Source organism: Anopheles funestus, chromosome 3RL (genome assembly GCF_943734845.2).
Source record: "Anopheles funestus chromosome 3RL, idAnoFuneDA-416_04, whole genome shotgun sequence".
Classification (NCBI taxonomy): Eukaryota; Metazoa; Arthropoda; class Insecta; order Diptera; family Culicidae; genus Anopheles; species Anopheles funestus.
Genome location: NC_064599.1, coordinates 16,583,572 through 16,606,660, shown reverse-complemented (window position 1 = coordinate 16,606,660; position 23,089 = coordinate 16,583,572). Strand labels below are relative to the sequence as shown.

At 40.8% G+C, this 23,089-nt stretch overlaps 1 protein-coding gene across 1 annotated transcript in view; it reads right to left on the bottom strand.

Annotated features, from left to right (window-relative positions):
- Window positions 1–7,469: 7,469 nt before the first annotated feature.
- Window positions 7,470–23,089, bottom strand: part of LOC125769321 (uncharacterized) — a 33,701-nt gene continuing 18,081 nt past the window's right edge. The window contains exons 4-18 of the mRNA XM_049437993.1: window positions 21,454–21,584; window positions 21,209–21,351; window positions 19,709–20,048; window positions 19,572–19,625; window positions 17,090–17,371; window positions 16,388–16,516; window positions 15,415–15,488; window positions 13,667–13,767; window positions 12,088–12,336; window positions 11,884–11,993; window positions 11,384–11,604; window positions 10,562–10,658; window positions 10,165–10,310; window positions 9,644–9,880; window positions 7,470–8,079 (exon numbers count right to left, since the gene is read on the bottom strand). Coding sequence (XP_049293950.1) covers window positions 7,909–8,079; window positions 9,644–9,880; window positions 10,165–10,310; window positions 10,562–10,658; window positions 11,384–11,604; window positions 11,884–11,993; window positions 12,088–12,336; window positions 13,667–13,767; window positions 15,415–15,488; window positions 16,388–16,516; window positions 17,090–17,371; window positions 19,572–19,625; window positions 19,709–20,048; window positions 21,209–21,351; window positions 21,454–21,584 — 2,485 coding nt within the window. The 3' untranslated portion in view covers window positions 7,470–7,908. The remainder of the gene's footprint in view (window positions 8,080–9,643; window positions 9,881–10,164; window positions 10,311–10,561; window positions 10,659–11,383; window positions 11,605–11,883; window positions 11,994–12,087; window positions 12,337–13,666; window positions 13,768–15,414; window positions 15,489–16,387; window positions 16,517–17,089; window positions 17,372–19,571; window positions 19,626–19,708; window positions 20,049–21,208; window positions 21,352–21,453; window positions 21,585–23,089) is intronic.

Sequence of the window (23,089 nt, the reverse complement as noted above, 5' to 3'; positions counted from 1 at the left end):
GAACAAAACTGCATTGGAAATTCTATTGCTGTGTTCGGTACTATGGGATTGAAAAATATCTTATTTAATTGGACTTTTGGACTATTAGTTTTGGATGTAGTGAATGAAATACTATTTTTATTCTTCTTATTTATGGCCTGCTCAGAGTCGAGCACGTCACGAAGACATGGCCTGGTCGCCAATCCATCTCCAGAAAACTCGGTCCAGGACTACAATCCTCCATCCACGGCTTCGATTCCACCTGACCCAATCAACGAGCTCGCAGTGCTCTTTTACATCTCGTGCCGAACGGGTCGCTGACGAGCACATGAGTCCGCCATCCTCATCACTAGCCTAAGACAACCGTCTGAATATCTGCACCGTCAAACAGCTCAGCAAGCTCGTGGTTCATTCTCCTTCTACACACGCCCTGCTCGCCCACACCGCCAAAGATAGTCCTTAGTACCCGCCGTTCGAAAATAGCGAGTGCATTGGCATCCTCCGTTAGTCTAGGACTGGTAACCGTAGAGGACTACCGGACGTATGGTGTATTTCGTGTGTTGCTAGAGTCTTCTGGATCGCAGGAGTTTGTGGAGCCCGTAGTAGGCACGATTTCCCTGAAGGAAAATAAAGTTTCCTTTAACACTATGCTTGCAAATGAAATATTGGTTAAAATAAAATTTATTATCTCATAACGCGATCGTGATCATGCGTTTGATGCGGTTTGGTAAATATAAAACCCTTTTCTCAGTACGTGCATTGCTGTCGTCATGTTTTGATGAATTTCTAAAATGCTGAACCCTATTTACTTAAGTGGTTGATGTTTTCATTTCCCACTAGTTCAATGCCCTTTCCCCTTCCGGAAAATTCCATCCCTTAAAATGTCATCATAACGTGGCAACGCTTGGCTCTATCCACGAGAATGCTCTCGAGTGTGCTCGACCATGTACGAATGCTTTGATGTTACATCGACTGGAAGACAACGTCGAAATCGTTATCATCATTGCTAAAAATGATTCATAATGCATCCACCATAAATGATGGTCGTGGGTCGTCTCTATGGCAAAGGGGTCGTAGCGCACCACTACAAACATTCGGTTGTGCATGGTTTCGCAGCATCGTTACTATTTCAAGAAGCATCATAATTTTAGTAATGTTTCGCTCGAAATAGAAGCGGTATAATACACTCGATGACAATCACGTGGAAAGAGCCACTGCAGGCAGAAGAAATGTGAAATAATTTCATTACACGCTCTAGCTACGGGAAATGATAAACGTTGCCAAATTTGGCAAGTCGTCCTAAAATGCTTCAACAGCAAATATTGATTGTATAACTTATTAATTGCAAATGGTTTCCGTGTCCATTTCGTGACGAGAGAGCTAACAATGCGTTCAACGTTCAACAGCCAAACACAATGGATGTCTACAATAATTCATCTTTTTAAACGATTTTTGCTACCTCATCGCAACAACTTAAACCAATCCCCAGCGATGGTTGTAACGCCGTTATCATGCTACTGACTTTATTTTCATTTCACCATTCACAGCAGAAAAGGAGATGGATAAAAAAAAGTATATTAATGTTCTAAAATTCATCTTCATGTCAGTCGAAAAAGGTGCTACATTGTCGTGGGGGAAACTTTTCTTTCGACGTCTACTTTAACCATACCAGCTCCACCGTTTCCGGCGTGTTACTTGCCTTCCGTTACGCTCGTAAGCTAACGCTCGTTCCGCGTTTGTCTACCGATTTCATTTTTGCACTCTCAATTAAGGTAAAGTTTCAGCCGTGCATTAATTATGACTTGTTTCTCACTCAATAAATTACCTGATGCGCACGAGGAACGAGCACTGTGTGTGTGTGAGTGTGTGTGTCTTCTAAAGCGGTCGGACATTTTTGCTTTATACCGCACAGCAGCAGTAGCAGAGAGGTAGTGATGATAAAAATTAAAAAGAACTTTAGCATGATTTATGAATTACTGTCAACCGCACATCGATTTAACTCATAATTCATAAGCAAACTTTTAACATTGTGAAAGTGCAATGGGCGGAGAGTGAGCGGAGCTTTTACATGATAATAATGTTGTTAGGTAATGTGTAATCTTTATCGGATAATAATTCATAGCAACGAATGGTATTTTTATATGACAACTGCATCGTAGGTTTAGGGTGCTGTTCCCCTGAAAGTATGCAATAAATGTCAGAAACGGTTTAAAAGTAGTTTACGGATGTTAAGCACCCTAACTGAGTCAAAATACTTACTTTTCAAATAAAAGCACTTTGACAGCTAAGTCTTGCTCTTTGTTAATGTACAAAATAATCACCAAACGAACCTTTTAAATGCAGAAATTAACACGATCGTTTTGACCCTGTCATCAAGCATATCACCGCACGACTTGCATAATCCTTCAAATTCCACAATACCACTCTAGCCAAACCACTCACAAGCGGTCATTTTCGATTACTCCAATAACCGTCGAGCTTCCGCTGCCCGTAACCAGGGTCCGTAACCCAATTCGGCTTTACCGAACCACGCACAACACTACTCATACTTTAAACTTTAAATTGCCAATCAACGGTGGATTATTTGCAAAACGTGTTTTAGCCGCATCGGCTTATGAAGCGGTTCGTTGAATTGGAAATACACGGTACTGTGCATTTTCGGCCATTGTGCGAATCGAGAACAATGGGCCTCTGGCCTGGTAATGCGCTTCTGAACTTAGCATGAGTGGAACACTTTGAAGCATTCGAACAATACTCTCCTTTCCACAGTGGTAGCTTCAAACATTCGAAAAAGCTTCGTTAAACTTATGCATTTTGGAGTTGAAAAGGAATGATTCCGGGAACCGTGAGGAAGTACTCGAGTGATGTTTGGAAAAGTTATACAACATCACCAAATCAGCTTGAACCCACAAAAATCAATCTACCTGCAGTGCAAGCAGAATAAAGCTACCGCCAGAACACGTGGTTAACATGGAAGATGAAAATAGGAATGAATTTTCCAATTTCTCGATAAATACTGTGAATTTATTTTAAAAAAAAGTGAATGTGAACTGAAGCGAGTTTTAATTGTGTCTAAATAACTTTATTTCACCTCTCTTATCCTGTTCGTATCTATTCTTACCTTATGCTCTATTCGTGTCATCAGTATTATAACATTGCTACGATAAAGTTTGATAATGAGAAAAAGACACAGTGAAGCAACTCCATCTCTTGCTCTAGAACTAACACAGTTAAATTGTTCCGTGTTGTGTCTCATGCAATGTTCTAGTCTTTCAACAACTTTTTTCATATCGTTTCAACTTCGTGACGGTAGTCAACAAAAGTTGAAGAGTTCGTTAAAAGTGCCCTAAATTTCCTTTTCGTCTATCGTTCTTCAAATGTATATTGTGTTGGATTGTTTTATGAAAAAAAAAACTTCATATCTCTAGGAAGGAAATATCACGTTCTTTGGCAATATGTAACATTTGACCATTTGACGCTTTTTTCTGTTTATGGCGTATAACTCGTCGTCGCTTCCTGCTGTGATAAGCAGGAAATACGTATACGTTTTCATGTAATTCTGGAGATGCTGACATGATAGACATGCTTAATTATCGTACGTGATATCTGTACAAATAAGAACAGGATTAATGATTCGTTTCCGTATACGCTTCGTTTTGTTCTAATCATCGTTCACTAATCACCATTGAATTCGTATCTTTTCACTAACAAACAAGACTAACACGCTCTTTCTTTTATTGGTAAATTGTACACACACAATCTAACACGCATAATCACACGCAAGAAAAGAATGGCAAAATCCAACAAAAAGAACTGTATCTATTAGTTTCACTGTTAATATGCAGCAAATCTGAGTGGACTTTACTACGAAAAAACGAAGATGAAAACGGGTGACCATGGTAAAAGGGGGGCTGAATGTCAACAAGCACACTCTTTTATCAGCACGGTACAGTGTTGTTGGAAGGCTCCCAAAATCCAAAGTCTGCCAATGTTTGATTCCCTTCCTCACCTCTGGGAGTTGCCGTTCTAGCACCAAGTCTGGCTGGTCAAGAATACGAAATTGCTTTGGGTTTTGAATATTCATGGCCTTTCTTAGTCCAAATCGATTGCATAATCTATGATGTAAAGGGGGTTTTGCTGAATTGAGTTAGGCTTTTGATGAAGTTTGCAATAACAAGCCCCATGACAGAATTTGAGGCGTACCGAGGAAATGGGAAGTCTTGCCAGGCTTATTACACTAGCTGTCCAAGCTTTACGCAACAGCTAGTGAAGATTGAACAGTTTATGAATCATTATAGATTTTTTTAGAAAATTTTTCTCTATTTAGTGTTATTTTTAAATGATAATTTTAATTTATAGACAAATAATCATTATTTTATTTCAATCCATATTACGATTTCAACATAATATAATACTTCTTCAGTTCAAAATTCTCCCGAATGTGTGTTCATATCCCCAAAAGCAAGATCTAAGTCCATAACAGCCACATAGAGATAATGGAAGTTGAGTTTCAATTCACACAATCACTTCGAAAATGAACAACAAATGTATAACGTGCACAAAAAAAGATATAAAGTTCATTTTTTTCTTCTTCACCACAAAATGGTACAGTATCTTTACATCATCTCAACACACCAATCGTCTTCCTACCTTGCTATCTGTGTTCTTGTTTCTTCTCCTGCGACAAAGATGAGGCAGCAAGTTTGAACTCGCGCACAGAACACATGTTACAAACAATATCATTTGAAAGTGCACACTTATAGTTGTTGGATTTTGCTTTCTCTGCTGTTCATTGTTTGTTCCAGCAAAGAAAAAAGTAAATCCTCAAACGATATAAGATACAATACAAGGTTTCTGTTTCCGGCAAAAGGCAATGAAAAATAACCCAACCCACCGAGCACGATGTAAACCACATCCGGTAAGTTTGCACCAGCCTTTGGTATTCTCACGAGCAAATGCTGAAACACAATTATGTTAGCGAAATAGGAAAGAATAAACACAATGATGCACAGCCAACCGAAGATCCTGTGGTCCTTACCAGGAGATTCAGCTTTATCCGTCCAGTGATTGTTGCTTTTCCATTTTTGTTTCTTGCTAAGATGATGATGATGATGATGACGATGGTAAGTAATGCTGTGTTCTAGTAAGCATTTTTTGGGCAGTTTGGGAAGTGAGAGATGTGTGGAAAAACACATAATACACGAATGACTTTCCCAACACGATCAAGCGCAAAGAAAAGTTAGTCCCTGGAATAAGAAAGAAAAGCGCAAACACACACACACGGCCAGAGTGGAGAGAAGTTCGTTAAGCGCTGCTTAGAAGGGTACAATTTAAAAAGGCACAATTTATCATGATGCTGTTGTGTCGTTGCTGTCGGAAAGCGATAAACTTAGTACATGAAATTTGTTTCCTACACAAATAGTTGATATATTGTGCTGTGCATTTTCTTTGCTTCTGTGTTGGCCATTGAGTGCACTTCACACTGCACTGCTACGATGTCACATGACATTTCACATTTAACGATGCTCGATGTGTGTTGGAAGCAATAAAAATGGCATCTGTTATTGTCACTGCTACTTACAGGCGCGAAGGATTGAAGTATGAAAAAATGCTTTCATGACAAAAGGAACACATCTCGGGTAGTTTCCCTAACATACAAAATAGACAACAAAAAAAAACAAATGCTCTTAATAATGTTGGATGGAATTGTTTCAAAGCGTAAGTTATCCTCTGTAACAGTAGACGAATCGCTGACGAAAGTGCTGGCAAATATTTAAGCTATTAAAGCACTCCTTTCACCTATCGACTTTAGCGATTTTCCCAAAAACCTTGGAGAATTACAAGCCGGAGAAGGGAGGAGCAGGTCATTTATCAATCTGTCAATAAGAGCTCTTCACTGTTGGTGCTCCGAAAATTCATCAGTAAACGTCTGCAGGCCCATCATGTTTCAAACACCATTTTGCTATTGGCCCGGCCGACACGAGCGAAATTGAAGATGCGCTCAAGAGACGTACTTTTCGCACTTCCCAAACCCCCGTTCCTCCGGGCATCAAGTATCAGGCTCATCAATTAATCTTTGGTATCCTTTCACAAAATACCGGTAACGGAACAGATTGCATAAATCCTAGGCGTTAAGTCAATAGCGCCCATCACGGAGTGGTAAAGTTAACCAACAATGGCCACGATGAAACTTCAACTCAACTAAAAGCAAATCAAGCGTTCAAGGGCTCCCTACCGAATCGCCACAACGCCCAATCGGTTCGCTGGCAATCGTTGAAGAATGGGCTTAAAAACTCATTATGGTTTCGGTTCGGGACACACGGCACAATTGATGATGAAGTTAAATTGATTGGTACAAAAATTAATTACAAACATAATTGCTTCAAACGCACTAGGCCGCACTAGTGGTGAAGCCATCAAGATTTTCTGCTTCACGTAAGTGGGTAGTAACATAGATATTTTGATAAATAGTCACAAATCTGATACGGTTTTGAGATTTTATTCCCAAAACGAGCAATTAATCTACGAGTTCTGAGGAATTAGGTAAATCTTGCTTATCTCTCTAAAGAAAAATGATTCGATAAATTCTAAATCATAGATGCTATTATTATTGTCCCCCCTCCATGTTCACGGTAAAATTACTATTGAGTTTCGTATTTTAATTAAACATTCTTTGTTCTCAATATCGCCTCCCCAAAACACTAAGTACAACGATCCGATCGCCGATCCGAAAAGGACGACCTCACACACGCAGTGCCGACAGCCAGTCTTTTCGCACCGGATGTGAGTTATTAATCACCAGTTTGTTCTTTCATCAAAGTGAATGGAAAAACGTCCACCCCAGGACACAGTGCACAACAGAACTGACAGGATGCGGGTATGGGTTCAGGGATCAAACCACAACATATCATCACCCGGTACGATCGAGGAGTTGGGAGGATCGGTGACCTTTCACCATGCTAGCAAACCCAAAAAACCACTCGTAAAAGCCAAACCCCTGTCGGACAAAAAACCGCAGACAGGATGCTTTCGGTATTGAAAATGAAACAAGCAGCTATAATACCCCGGCTCGTCATATCATCGTCAGCATAAAGAAAAGGTCAAAATGGTTTCTTTCTCATAATGAAATTGTTTCGCTTCGTTTACAAATTAGTTGTACCAACTGTTTTGTGTTATTGTTTTTTTTTGTTGCTTGCTTGCTTTGATTTTAGCTTTATTCAATTTACTTTTACATCTTTGTTCACTTGCTTCAATAATATCTTTCTTCGATTTTGTGTGTTAGAAAACTTCAAGTCCTAATTCTCTTTCACTTCTGTGTGTTTTTGTGTTCCTCTTTTACTGGAATGGTTTGTCTTTGTGTAGTTCTTTTTTTGTGTCATTTTTTCTTTCATTTTCTTTTCTTCTTATTTGCTAATTGTATGTGTGTTTGTATACGAACATTCCAAAATATGGCTTGCCAATTTCTACTTGTTTCTCTTTCTTTTTTCTCGCTCTTCTTATTCTGTCTCTATTACTTCCTTTGTAAACATGGTGCTTGTGGGATGAATAAATTCATTCGCCACATAGCGTTTCGTCGCGTTCGTTCCTCGACCAGCCATAAATATGTGCCAGTCATAAAAAAGTTAGTCACCTTCACTTGATACTGTCGCAAAGAATTTACATATTTTTGCTACGAAATGAAAACAAAAAGAAAAGATTTCTTTCCCTCACGCTGTCGCTATCAAAGAAGGACATAAATAAAACACGGAACAAAGGGATAAAAACGGGGGAAGAAAAAAAAATAGCGGTACCAAAAGAAGCCAACCGGTACGAAAAGATGGCACCGTGGCATTTAAGCGGAAGTGAAGTTGACCTGTCATGGTGTGTCGTTCTTTTTTTTTTTTTTGTTCTGCTTCCCATGCTTCCGCTGTGCTTTGCCGTCGTATCAACCTAGCGTACATCCTCCGCTTCAGTGTCGTGATCGTTGTAAATGTCGTATCCGGTCTGCATCTGTGGATTCAAACCATCGTCCGCTTTCTCGGTGGCGGTCGTATTGTAGCCTATCTCGTGGTACCGTATCGGATAGGTCAACTGATTGCCCCGGTCCCATGTGTACAGTTCCTGTTTGGTGAGGTGAAGAAGATAGACGGAAACGGAAAACACGATAAGCACGGATGTATCAGAAGAAGTCACTCGTTAGAGGTAAACTCGCCACCTTTCTATACCACACTCCCCGTCCCGTATGTATTGCCTTTGATGCTGTGCTCCATACGTTTTCTATGAGCGTAATAACACACGATGGATAGAAGGAATATTTATTTCCCTTTTGCCTAAAAAGTTGTGTTCGAAGTTCAATATTTGATTAGGCTACTTTCGTTGCGCAGCTTGGGGGGGGAAAAACTGGGCCAACGGTAAACCTTTGACGCTTCCCAATTCTGACCCTACTTTGGCAGATGCCTCACACAACCACAGCCCACATACATACTCGGGGCGGTAAACATAAAGCGAACCAATTTAATTTGATTTCCCATAGAGAAATGCAAAGAAAAGTTGTTGATCTAAGGAAATTAATTTCCTCTGGAGAAATGGTGCCGTTCCGGAGCATCCCCTCCAACAGGGGGTTTCGACCATCCCCGTACAAGGTTCGCATTTATTTGTAGCATCCCAACAGGAACAGAAGAGAACATTCCGAATTATCAACATGAGAAACGATTACGAACGCTAGATAAAAGTAGCTGTACATTTGATGCCCTACTAAAATCCTGAAAAACCACAAACAATTGGTATGCAAATAAGTAATGCAATAGATCAAAAGCATTTACTGGCGGTGCCTCTTTGGACAGTAGTGGCTTGGTTCCGTGCAGCTGAAGTGAACCATTTACAGTTACACTAAATCAAAGCTAGAGAGCACTGACTACTAGCCCCAATTGTGCCTTGTGTCACCAGTGTTTTCCAACATCCCAGATATAGAAACACACAGAAACATTACGACACAAACAGGGCAGAGTTCCCAAGAGCAATGGCATACTTTTTCGTACAGGGGAGGTAAGATATAGTGCATCAAATTTGAGATCATTTGTTCTCTTTTAACTAAATGGTATCGTCATTACTTGTAGTTACACAGCGGGCGCCGTACCAATGCTGGAGGAAAAGTTTCCACCCCTATCTCCCTCCGGCACTCCTCACTCAGTCCCAGCCCGCATTTAGACGGAGTGTCCAATTTCGAGTAAGTAATTCCACAACATCAAACAACGGCAACAAACTAGTTTCTTTGGGACGCTTGTGGGACAATCATCCGGAAGGAGGGATGCAAAAAAAAAACACCAGCAAAAATACATCCCTCGTTCGGAGCTTGTGTAACTGATTGTCTCATTAATTATAGATCCTTGTCGTAGTGGAACCCAGAGCAGGGGATGAGACGGTGCTGTAAATACAGCTCTTCTCCCGGAAGGGAAAATGAAGATCGCTGTGTGTAGTGAAAGTTTTTCTTTTTCTTTATACCCGAATTCCACACCATCCATGGCAATGGTCCATTTCTGTCGTACAGACATCCCCTCTTTTCAAATTAACAGCCTTTTCCATTGTGAATGCTTGCTAATGTCGTGCTTGGGATTGGAAAGATATTCCCAAAACACACACCTCTCCCCCCAAATTACCTCCAACATTTCCACCAATACGATCTTACCTTGTTTTTGAAATTGTATCCCACGGTGGTAGTCTTGCGGAACGGGTTCGTAAAGGCTAGGCTTACGTCCAGCAGCTTGCTGTGGTACAGATCGAGCGCGAGCCGTATCTTGGTGTTCCGCTCCGTGACGGAATCGATCGCGTACAGGACACCACAAACGATGAACATTTCGCCCACCTTGTGATGGTTTACGCTAATGTTCCAACCGTACTGTACCGTCAGGTTGTTCTCGTTCAGCTTCAAGTGAACAAAACGGATGGAAAGAAATGGGTAAAGACAAAAGATATAATTTCGTTACAAATTGTACGGTTGGGAATTACTGCATAAAGACCAGCATTCAGCGATTTGTAACATTCCATTTGTGATGCATTTTCGAGCTGTCACTCGATACGCTTTTCCCAGGAGTCACGTAGAAGTCGTGAAATGTCTTGTTTCAAAAGACAAAAGCCGACGAAACGAAACGAAGGAAGGGAAAAAGCTCACTCCAAGGCAACAGGAAAATGATTAATCTTACTCCTTACCTTGACAACCATTGTGTTGTTCGAATCTGGCGTCCCGTAAATGACCCACAGCCCATTATCGTCCACGTTAAAGTCCATGTAATTAATTTCGGTGGTGTAAAGATAATTGGAACCGTTCGTCGTGACGCCTTCCAGCTCGTTCATTGCTGCGGAAATGGAGATGCTCATGTCAAAAGAGTTACCCTTTACCTCGTTACCTTAATTCAATGCGCACTCGTGTGTTTCCGCGAAAAGTAGATTAAAATATGTTTCGAAATAAAGCCCCAATGTACAGCAGTAACTCTGCTAAAAACAAGCACCCTTGACAGAAGGTTACACAGGGAGTAGTTATGTGTCGTAGTGCGTTGTACAGGTTGCAGATTATGTTACGTTTCGTTTCGAGGTCGGTGTAACTTACCTGTCTGTCGTTCTACGTTCAGGTCGTACTTGATGATACGCGGTGAGTTACGCTCGTTGTAGTAGAATGAACCATTGTAGACCACGTGTGCATTGCCCTGTGAATAAATGTGAACTTCAAGTTTAGCTTTTTTTGGGTTTATATTTGCTGGGTTTAGTGAAGAACATGTCATTTAATTTTTTAACTATTACAAAATGTTTCCTGAAATTTTTTTTTGAGAAAATTCTTTAGAACACAATAATTAATTTGCAAAAGATATTTTTAAAGAAGTAATTTTGTATGCTCAGAAACACTTTTCCCGATCTAATACTGATAAGAAAAATCTTGCGCACTTAAAAGTACGCAGAACAATTCGAAGACAACAAAATCTAAAGATTTCTACCTTCTTGGATCTGGCCATCAATCTCAATAAACAATTTCTAGACTTAAATCTCTCACTCAGCGTTGAACGGTTAAATTTGTATTAAAATGCATATCTTTAGGCGGTTAAAGATTTGATTTTGACAGTTGTTTTCAAAAATATTTCCCATAAAACGATCGTATCTGAATTGAGGAGCTTTTCGCAAGCCAATTTAGCGTTTATGGTTTTCGAACTTTTCTATGAAAAAATATGTTTAATACAGCATATCATAACCATCATACTATTTCAAAGGAATAGTCAAGTACTAAGTACTCCATTGAAACGTACACTAGGTTTATCCAATTAGACTGGATGTCCAAGTATAAATTGGATCTTCAGTAATTGTTCCACTTGTCAGTTCCCTTATCATGATGTACGGATGTTTGACGAGCGTGAATGTTGCCGATACCATAGTTACTTACCCGGAAGGGACGCTCCAGCCGGTACGTCTTGGTGGCCACGTTGTTCCGGTACGTGGTTTTGTTGGCGAACTCGAACAACCGATTGGTATCATTTTCCCGGGTGGCCCATACCTTCTTCTCCATCGCATCGTTACGTGCGGCCGGATCCTTCAACCATGCGCCGTACAGCTGCTCGGTGTACTTGTGGTACACCGGTTTACCCACAGCGTACAGGACACAGTCTGTAACGTGCGAAACGTACGTAGTGAGATATCGGATTTACGGTGTTACCGAACCGGTGCTAATTTGCTACTAATTAGCAATTCCTACGGTATGATTTGTAATCGGAGTGTACTGTGTAGTTCTTTTGCTTTCTTGGGAATTCATAATAACTGCACTTGTGAAAGGTGTAGGTGAAGGTTTTCGCATGAAAAAAATCCTGGTTCAGTGTAGTGTTTCACCGCCCATGGCTACCCCAAAAAAACCCATCGGGAAAATAATTGGTCATCCAATCAACTCACCAGTAGTACGGTTTGGTAAACCCGTGAAGCTGACATTACCGATGGGTTTAATTTCCAGATTGCCCACCAAATCGTACAGCGAAACGATCGTATCCTTGCACTTGAAGTCCCTGCGTAAATATGGCCACAATCAGAAACACCCGATATCATTGCGTGTTGGTTGCAGTTTGCCAATTGACCAACAGCCTGCCAACGCTCGCTTACCTCGGATCGGGACATTCGGGGCAGGTAGTCGGTGGGCCACAGATGTCCTCGTACGATTCCTTTTCCGGTGGTTTCGTACCGTACACGTTGATGTCGGTCGAACCGGGTGGCCGGATGATGAACGGTGAGTGTTCCATCAGATGAAATTCGGCCTCCGTCATGCCGAGCTCGTTCTTAGCGACGCAATGATACTCACCGAAATCGGTTGACCGGATGTTGGTGATGTTCAACCGCATAACCGATTTGTAGCTACGTGGTGCGTGTAGAAGAGAATTTTTTTTTGGTTATGTTTAAGTTCCGTTAGGTGAAGTAGTGCTTGTTAGGGCACATTGTACAAGTTTTCTAGGCGATGACATCAACACTTCCGGGTCGCGCTCAACAAGCCGCATCCAATTTCGTTGCTCACGAAATCAAATTACTAGCTTCAGGTTCCGTTTAAACAAGTTTTTGGCATGAGAATGAACATTCCTGAGAGGATTTCGTCAAGTTGACCAAATGTATAAGGTAAGAAACTTTTAGGTTTGTTGAACTGAGTTATCATTTTTGAAACTAAATAAGAAATTCCTTTAATTTTCTGCCATCAAAAAATGGTGACATTTCTCAAACGAAGATGTTCAAAAGTCGAACCCATACAATCGGTTTCCTATCATCTACCTTTGTGGAATGTTCCTATAAAAACAACTCACCATAAAAATTCCTAATTAATTCATGAAAACGCAAACACGAAGCAAACTGCTTGAGGCACGCGTACTTTGTCAGTAAAGTTTGTTTTTTTTTTCTCCACAACTTTTCGCCACTTGCATAACTTTCTTCCATAGAAAAGTATATTCCTTGATTGGTATGAATGTTATTTCACCTGCAAAAACTACTGGCCAAGGCACAAAGCCAAGAATTACAGCAATTACTTGGTTGAAACAAAGAAAAAATTCCAATCCTTTGCCCAAAGGGTATCGGGGGCGATAAGGGGAAAAACGCGGGAAATTAAAACTCATCCCGGAAGAAGCAAAACCAGCTTCCGGTCGTTTCCTCGAACTGTCTGTCACTGGCTGTCCAATGAAATGGTAAAGGTAAAGTTGTTTTTTCCTGCACATTTCCCGGTTTTATTTTTCGTCTTCTGTGTCATTGTCTCGCTCTTTTGAAGGAGAACCTGAGTAAGAAAGTTAATGCTTGTTGGTTAAATTGCTGTAAGCATGTTACATGTAGTACAATGCAAAAAGAAATTTCCCATTTGAAATTCTTTCAATGCTCCAATGGTAACAAACAAACAAAAAAAAAAACTTCCATTTTAAATTCCTACATTCCGGTGTAGTGGTTGATGCTGCTAACTTTTGGTCGAGCTGTTTTTTTTTGTTCTTCTCTCCTTTACCGAGTCATGAAGTCGTTAAGTAAAACCTCAGACAGTATGGTGTGGTAATATAGCGTTTTTTCTTCTTCTTCTTTTTGTTTTTTGCACTGAAAGGGACACATTGCTCATATCGATCGAATATAACGTCCGGAAATCCCATGTACCATATGAGCTCACGTACACGGGCACATACAAAACCTCACTTTTTGCTCCTACCGTTTTACCCATACTTACCCATCGTAATGGGTTTCCATCTGGAATTTATCACCAGGTTCGAGCAGCCGTCCTCCCGGGAACCGTTCCCAGTACTTCAGTGCCTCGGGGAATGCCTCGATCTGTAATTACAAGAGCAACGATAGCGACGGTTGGAATGTTAATAGCATGGATGGACATACCGGGCCATGATTGTTATGCACCGGTGCGGATACACATTCTCCGCTGTCCGGAGACAACATAACGAACTGATAATGGTGTAAATGAATAATAATAACACGTTGAAGGCGAAACAGCAGAATCGATATTATATTATTTGAAATCCTGCACGTTTGGGGTTATTTGCTTCAGCTTGTTTGAGTTTGATTTGCTTTCATTGAATTGTTAATAACTTATATCTTCACTTATTCAGTTTTAAGTGTGATTTAGGGATTTCATCGATGATTGTTTATGTTGTTTTGATCAATATTAAAATCGATCCTTTCTCAAACGTTCTTTATTATTTATTTATTTGCTATTTTATTATTTACTTTTATTTATTATTTATATTTATTTATATTTTATTTATTATTTATTTTTCTAATTTTATTGATTGTTTAACAATTAATCTTTTTCTTAATTTGTTTTTGTACAATCATTTTAATCTTTTAATTGATTATTGCAAATAACATCAATTCTTTCAATCGATTGGTATACGAAGCTGTTGAACTACAAAAAAACAAGCGTTCCATCTTATCTTTGTTGATGTAACCTCAATATTTAAACGTTCTTTAATCCCTTAAGATACCTTCTCTTTAAACTTTAATAATTCAGAATTTCGTCCTTATTCTTACGATCACTTTTGAAATCTGTTTCAACTTTGTCCATAATTTTTCTTCTCAACCACCTTCCCGGAGACTCGTACGCACCTTCACCAAATCGGACCACTCGTTTAGGCTTTACTGTCCAGCCAGGCGAAGGCCCACAAACCACCTGCTGCTTTATCTTTTTCCTTTGCAATTCCTTTTTTTTGCTGCCCTTGGTACGGGCGTAGAGATTCAATTTAGATTTATGAGTTCATTGCACGTACCACACTGTGCCGTTTGTGGTGGGATGCGGTGGGTTTGCACAGTTAGATTGGGCTCGATTTGAGATCGAGTCTAGTGCAGACACGAACCACACAAAAAAAATATCAGACAATCAGGGAAAACTGTATACGTGCCAGTTTGCAGCAGCAATGGCGCTCGTTGGGTGAAAAGCTTTAATAAGATTTATGATGGTAAATCAATTTGCGGTATGCCTAAAAATGGGTAGAAAAATCTGCTCTCAAAACCATGCCATTTCATAAAACTGTTTCATTGTGGGTGCCGTACCCATGATGTAATGGTGTTTCCAAGTGTATGCCATTGGGGTAGAGCCGAAAAAAAACTACATCGTTAGAAAGAGAAAGAGAACGAGTGAAAGCAACAGAAATTTATGTTCCGTAATTTAAGCTGCTCAAGTTATAACATGCTCTTCAACTATATGACGTGGAGAAACAATTCACTTCGCCTAGCGGAGATTGATTTTATTCCCTTCCATATGTGCCATGAAATCGTTTCCTTGCTGCGTATGTTAAACCATTTCACGTGTCGTATAATACGTAGAGCACCGTACACCGGAATCAATCAAACGGATGAAACGCACGTTGACGCTCACTTTATCCCACTCAAAATGGACCATTAAATCGGAACCCACACAAATGACGCTAGGATATATGGTGTAGAATCATAAGCAATCAAACAACTTACCTCACAGACAAACGTTACCGTGGAACCGTTCACCGCGTACGCCATCTGATTTCTCACACGTATTAGTGGTGGAACTGTGGGAAGGAAGAGAGAGAGAGAGAGAGAGAGAGAGAGTGAAAAGGTGGAATAAAATATACAATATTTATATATTGTTCGATAGAATTAAACAACATTGAAACTTTGAAATCGATTATTGTTTTTCAGTGCGCGGAAGTAGAGTTTAACAATATTATTGTAGGGTTTACGGAGATGCAAGTCATATCTATTTTACAACGACAATGAACGAAATCAATTTTTATGTAAGTAATTGGATTTTTTGGATAAGTATATAAATTATTTAAGTTAAAGACTATTCACGCTATTGGCGATTAAATGCCAAACAACGCCTAAAAGTATGCAAATACACCAATATTTATTCACTATAAAAAACTATTAAAACCTCCAATATTTTAATAATGTCTTCTCTAAAATCTTCATATATGAACCTCTTATTACCATCTTTTCAAAATTGAATCAATTCAACCATCAATTGCCATGAAAAGTACCGTGAATACGATCCCTAACCTTCGCAAGCATTCGGAAAACTTTCGAATCCCAAGCTTAGGTACCTAATCTCAACAATGACCAGATTACAGCGATACTATTGTTTTATCGATAGCAATTGGCACCAAGGGCACATGTGTTGCCATGTGATACTACGCCAAAACTACTCGGCAGATTCAACCATTACTATCCTTTTCGAATCGAAAACTACCAACTTCGATGGTACTTCCGTTTGCAAGAGCAAACTATTTCACTTCCACTCGGCAAATGGCTACGATTCACGGCCACTCGAAACACTACTTCGACAGCTTCGGCACGTTACCGAAGGTGGTAGGACAAAGTGCTTTTCTTCTGCTTGTGCACGACAATTTAGTATTGTGAACCACATCACCCACCCCGAGGCCGGTTCTTGGAAATTCTTGGAACTTACAATGCACTTCGATGTTGAACGTTTGGTTCGCCGGTGGTGAGATACCATTGTCCGCCAGGCATTGGTACGCGCCCATGTGCACGCGATTGATTTTGGTAATGTTGAGCGTATGTCCTGCCATCGATGTTGCTGCGAAAGGGAAAGGATACACATACAGAGAGGTCAGCAAAATGGCATCCCTCGTAAGATGGTCACTATGCGAGTGTTTTGGTTTCCGCTGGTTGCGGAATAATCATGGCGCACGTACGCTTGTGGTTTGGATAGGTGCATTAGACTGGAGTTGTTCGGGTGGATTTTTTTGTTTTGAGTACGTGAAGCTTGTTGAAGAATTTTACATCCTGCTGGGTTGACCGTTCCATCAATGCAAGGGCAAGCAAGTCCCACCATGATGATCTCTGAGCATATAGTCACCATGGGTTTTACGATGTCTGTTCAAACCAACGGCCCATTATTGGCATGGGTAAATGCTATTAGGTTCCGCTATTGTCCTTTCGAGTCAATATACCGGATGTGGTATCCTGTGTAGAGATGATTTCATAGCAACTTTTGCCTCTGCGCTTCCCGTTGCTCTTGTCGAAGTGATTTCTAAACGCGCTACGGTCAAGTGCTACTCCACCACAACCATAACCCGGGAAGTGAATAGCGTTGTGTGCAAAGGAGTATAGTAAAAAAAGGGATATATCTTCCCAAAACATTCCTTACCTTCCCAGGCACCGTTGGAGATGGTTTTGCCATCAGCGCGGCGCCATTCGACGTGTGGTCTTGGTGTGCCGGTGGCGGCACATCGTAGCCGCAGGTGTGTTCCCTCGTGGACGATGATGGGTCGCAGTGCCTCCACGGTGCCGGCACCGGCAATCGACGGTGGTACGAGCAGCTCGTTCGAGAACGTATCGTTCACCTTTACCTTCCACGCGTTTATGCCTGGTGTGCCGGGCGTTCCGTTCGTTCCCGGGCGGCCTTGTTTACCTTTCGGTCCGTGTATTCCTGGGTGAGATGTATCACGGAGAGATGGGGTGAAAAAAGGATCAAAAAAGGGTGCAGGGTTATGAGCAAGAGCTTCGTGGTACGATCATTGTGCAAGATTGATTTCTTCCAAACACGCCGGGAAAACCCGTGTAATGATGTTTACTCGCTGTTGAGTTCCCGACGGGAAAGCTACGTGAACTTCTTCTCAAATGAATTCTATTCCTACAGCCACTTTCACCTGAGTGGTGGTATACAAGAGAATGTAATCTACGCGGTTTACAAAGGTTGTAATACAAATATTTCGACGGACGGATATATTTCTTGGGATAATATTTCTTCTACAACAAAATTCTCCCTCAAAGGAAATAGATCCCAATGTTCCAAACAATCCCCCTTTTTTTAATTTCAAACCAATAAAAAATAGGAAAGAAACCTTCAAACTATTACACAAACGCAATCGCAAATTTTCTTCCCAACACTATTACGATGCTTTATTGCCATCGTTAGCAATCTTCCTCCATTTAACAACCGTTCCAATATCAATCAATCTGCATTTCGAGACGATAAATCGAACGGAAGCAGTGTCTCTCACCCTTATCTCCCATCTCCATCAAGACGTTCTGGTTCCGTCCTACAATTGCACGTTACAAGGATTCTCCTTCCAAAACCCTTTTCTCGAAAAGGACACCAATTCATCTTCTTGGTCGGTCTCCCTTCCCAAAAACCCTTTCGGGGTCGTGTGCTGTGAAAACATAATCATCGCTGAGAAATGACGCCAATTTTGGGAGGGCAAACGAGTCCGGGAGTCAATTTCGCGTACTCGATGTCTCGACCTAGACACCCGAAAGCTTCACCCGTCTTAGCGTCTTGTTGCAAACAAGTTTCCCAGTACTGTGAGTTGACGCACAGGTTCACGAAACCATAGTGCAATGAGCCTGAAAACATACATGCTCCTGGGACAACCATTGCATTCGTCTTGCCAGGGCTGAAGATGCATTGCACATATTTAATCAATTCCAAACTCAACGTTCGTAGCTTTTCATCGAACGAGAAAGATCAATTGCTGTTCGATACTTTGGGATCAAGTGGGAAATGGTGGGAAATATATTTTACACCAGAGTAACATAAACAAAACGAGTTTGGGGTTATGCTGTATGCAATGTGAGAAAATGGGGAGGGAAACCCCGTTTTCCCGAGAAACGCTTTGATACAATGTTTCAAAGGATTCACTTCTGCACCATTGGTGTTGGTAAAGAGGTTTGATGGTATATTGTTTTCCTAGTATTATTTATTCTACAGTGCTTCTTTTAACATTTAAATTGTTATAATTAAAATACTGTTCATATATCAAAACAAACGGGGTGAAATCAGATAAAATACGTTAAATATATTTAACAATATCTACATAAAAAGACCTATAAATGTCAGAACAAGAAATATATAAAGTTGTGTTATAGCTCCTAAATTTATGCAATTCACGTAACAAAACAGCTTATAAATTAATATGAAGCATTATGTTGATGTTGAATCAATAATAGGTATTTTTATGGAGTTATCATGGAAAAAAATATAACCGATAAACTAATTACACTATTTACTCTACCTACAACTATTTACGAATAAATCTAAATAACAGGAAGTGTAGAAAATTAAAACAAATCAATTATACAATATAACTAGACATAATTGTAATAAAAACATTGCTTTAAATAAATCACCAAATTGCACCAAACCACATGGCCTAATACACGCGCTAGTGCTGCACCCTGACGCTTGTAAGTCAAAATAACGTTTCAACCCTCCTGAAGGCTTTGCTTACAGCTTACAAACTGTAGAGGTTATCAAAACTGCTTTCCACTCTAATCTCTGAAGCGTGGTTCATTTTCATCTTCACTCGAGATGTTTGATAAACAGCTGCATTAATTAATTTTATAACGTGTTTGCGCACTGTTGCGCTTATGCGTGAAGCGCCATTTCCCTTGCACCAACTTACGCCTGTAAAATCCTGTCTGCATCCGGTAGGAAAACCAAAAACAGACCAAAAGCTTCGATACGCCTCGGGCTCGATTGCCAGGAAAAGCCGAACGATGGTAATTATTATCTCGTAACACAAACACTCATGTACTCGCATCATGCAAATCGGATGTGTTCTTAAGGCCCTTCGCATACTACGTTACAAATCCCACTTTTCGTCTACCACTCCTTTTCGTCAACTTACCTCTCGGTCCAGGCAATCCTGGTGGTCCCGGTGGCCCAATCGGTCCTGCTAATCCTACAAATGGGCAAGTAATCACAAGCGATAGGTTACGCGTTGCGTGCTAAAGTGTGAGGCCCGAAATTGCATTCTCTACGTACCATCTTTGCCATCGATACCGTTACGCCCATCAATGCCAGGAATTCCATCTTTACCATCCTTGCCCGGAATTCCATCGGCTCCGGCACGGCCTGGAACACCATCTAAGCCCGGTTCACCCGGTACACCATCGCGCCCGTCCAGTCCCGGATTGCCCGGATAGCCAATCTCACCCTTCGGTCCACGTGGGCCTGGTTTGCCTTCGCGTCCATCTACACCGGGAGGACCAGGAAGTCCCGGGTCGCCCCGATTTCCTTTCGGTCCCGGTATACCGGGCAGACCGGGGGGTCCGGGTGGACAGTACTCTTTCGTCGCTCGGCAAAAGCCGGTAATGGCGTCAAACTGTAGGGAAGAAAATTTGATAACATTGTTGGGTTTTTTTTTTATTCATAAAGAACGGCCTGGCCGTATTGCTAAAATCGTTGGGTTGTTAATGTTAAAAAAATGTATCGGCTACAGTGAAATCATTTGAAATATTAAAACGCCTAAATATATGCAATTCTGTTGCATTCTTTCTTTTTAGTATAATTTCGTTGGCTTTTTCCAACTCGCATGGTTTAAGCTCCTGAAACATTTATTTATTCGATCAAAAAAATTTAATCGAAAATGCTTCAAAATAACGTACTTGTATTTTTTTTAACGACTTCACTCACCCCAATATTAATCATTCCAATATTCGCTACCATCAATATGCTTTGATGAAAAAAAACATAATTGCATCCCCTGCCGGGCTGGTACTAAAATTGACCATCATTACTCCCGGTCACGTTCATTCAATATACCGATGGGGACAATTCGATCATATAACAATTTTACGGCTATGGACATAAAAATTCGATTCCCTCGCGGACAACGGATTGGGAATTGCATATATCTTTTTTTTAGCATGCCCATACATGTATCAATCTTTTAGCTTGTGCAATGCAAACCATCGTATGTTTGCCGGCAAAAGCCCCGTATCACTCATCCACACATATTCCGGAAGCCGGAAGCAGTAAAATGCAATAAAGTGTCGTATCGTTTTCGCATCGCAATATCACATCAATCCGGAAACGGAACCGACGTCATCGTCGATTGCTGGAAGGTAGATGAAGTGTATTGCAGTGATAAATTCACCAACAAGAAGCAGCAAGAAGAAAAGAGAAAACGTGAGGGTTAGGAGAGCGAAGAACCGCTTTACATAACCCGATGCCGTGCTGATTGTTAAAGTGATCCGGTGGGAGATGAGATGGTGAATTGATCAAATAAATGGAAGGAAAAAATATCACTCCTCGAGGAATGGTTTCACCTAGTGCCGCATCGCTCTGGGCATGCATTGCTGTATCACCTGTGCTCATTCTTCTTCACATGCCAAACAACCGAACCGATAAACATCTCGGTGTTGGAATTTGATTTCATCTCGAATGCAACGATTTACACATTCAGGTCGATGGTTTTGATTCGATTGCTGCCCCACTTCATCCATTTAGTGGATGGTGGCATTCAGTGTATCCAGTACCTACCGGTATGCGAGAGTAGCTCGTCAGCCAAACCCAACTATCACCACCAGGAGCGGCACCCTTCAAGCCCGTCTTCTTTATAATCTCCGCATCCTTCTTCTCCAGCTCCGATCGTAGCTTCGGATTGAAGAACTCCACGTTCGGACCTGTGAAAATGGTAACACAATTATTTTTCTTCCTAATTTCCATCGACACCTCTGACGGCTATGTGCGATGAGCTGGAACAAGTTTGTAGTTTGTTTTCTTACCTTCCTGATCCGGGACCAGATTATCGTCAAACAGGCTTAAATCGCGCTTCGGCCGGCCAGACGTTTCCCGGAACGGCAGCTTCCGTTCGTTTTGTACTCTCTGATTCGCTACTAAGTAAGGCAATGAAGTGCTGTTGGAGAGAAGTAATAACATATGGTTTGATTGATGAGAAATCAATCCTCAATGTTATTGGAGGAGAAGCATTTTTCGGTGTGCTTTTGATGTATGACTTTAATGAACCAGATCTCCGAAGATGATTGGCAGATTATGGAGCCCTACCGTGCACGGTTTGCTCCTGTAGTATGTCAAGACCATGACCACGATTATTGTGCGTAATGAGAAGTAAAAATGTATTTGCTTCGGATCGCATCAAACTAGGCAATCTTTATACTTCAGTTCACTTAGTCTAAGAAAATTTATAAGGATATTTTGAAGATTTCTAAAAAAGCCCTCATCAAATGTCATACAATTTTATATAAAACTTGTACTACAAACATGGATCGCTTCAAAGAAATCCTCATTTAAAACCCATTTGCTTAGTCGTATTCCTGTGACACGAACTCACCTACATACACAGGTGAGCCTAAAGCAGTGTATAACTCTGCCAAAGTTATACTCCCCGCTTATATTCGTCCTTGTATTTTTCATCATCTTTTCTTGCTAGCCTGAAACCTCAAGAATCATAATTTATACATGCGGCCGTAACGAGCTTCTTTTTTGAGGCGCGAGCGCTATGCGGTCCCAGTGCGGTCGCGACGTAATGCAGCTATCAAAAATTTTAATCACCACCTAGTACTACGTCTCAACACCTTGCACTGACGATGAAATATATTGTTCTGCATCAAATGAGGATTTTGATAGCTTCTCTTTCATTTCGCTTCGCTCTGCACCAAAGGTTCTTCTTTCCCGCACAGTTTGCCATCGCTTTTTTTTATCGTTTCACCAAAAATATATCCCAAGAAGCAAAACTTGATCGTTAAAGAATCTCGCAACGGGCAAAGTATTTTACGTTCGAAACAAAACAAAAAACCGCTCAGCTTATACTACCGGTTCGGGGAAAATGAAAATCAAAGGAAGACAATCTTATAGAAAAGAAAAAAAAAGCCGAAAGAAAATAAAACAGCAACGATACCTACCGGAGCAAGTTCCCTTGCCCGGTTTAATCTTTTCCCATCAGAAAGCAACTAAGCGAAAGCCCTTGGATGGCTTAAGAAAATTGGAGACCATTTCAGAAATGTCGTAAATTTTGCTTTCTTTTATTGACTCAACTTTCAAGGGGTTAGTCAGACGCCAAAATGGTATTGCGTTTTGAAGCGTAAACTGAACGTACACCCGAAAGCAGTTTGGCATCGTTCCATCGGTTTGGTACAAAAATATACTAATAAATAATTCCTTTTGTGCTGGGATAATTCAAACGCAAAACGATACTTACGCTAGAAAAGTTACCACTTCTCATTACAAAACGTGTCACCTCAAAAAAAGAAACCTTGTAGCTCCAAGAAAACCCCTACAGCTTTAAGAAAACATTGCACAGTAATGAAACGTAAACTCCCTTTGCGAAACACAAATATTATAACATGCATGCGCCACTTGCCATTGCCGGCACTTTTAACTGCTTGGCAAGTTTGCTCTTCA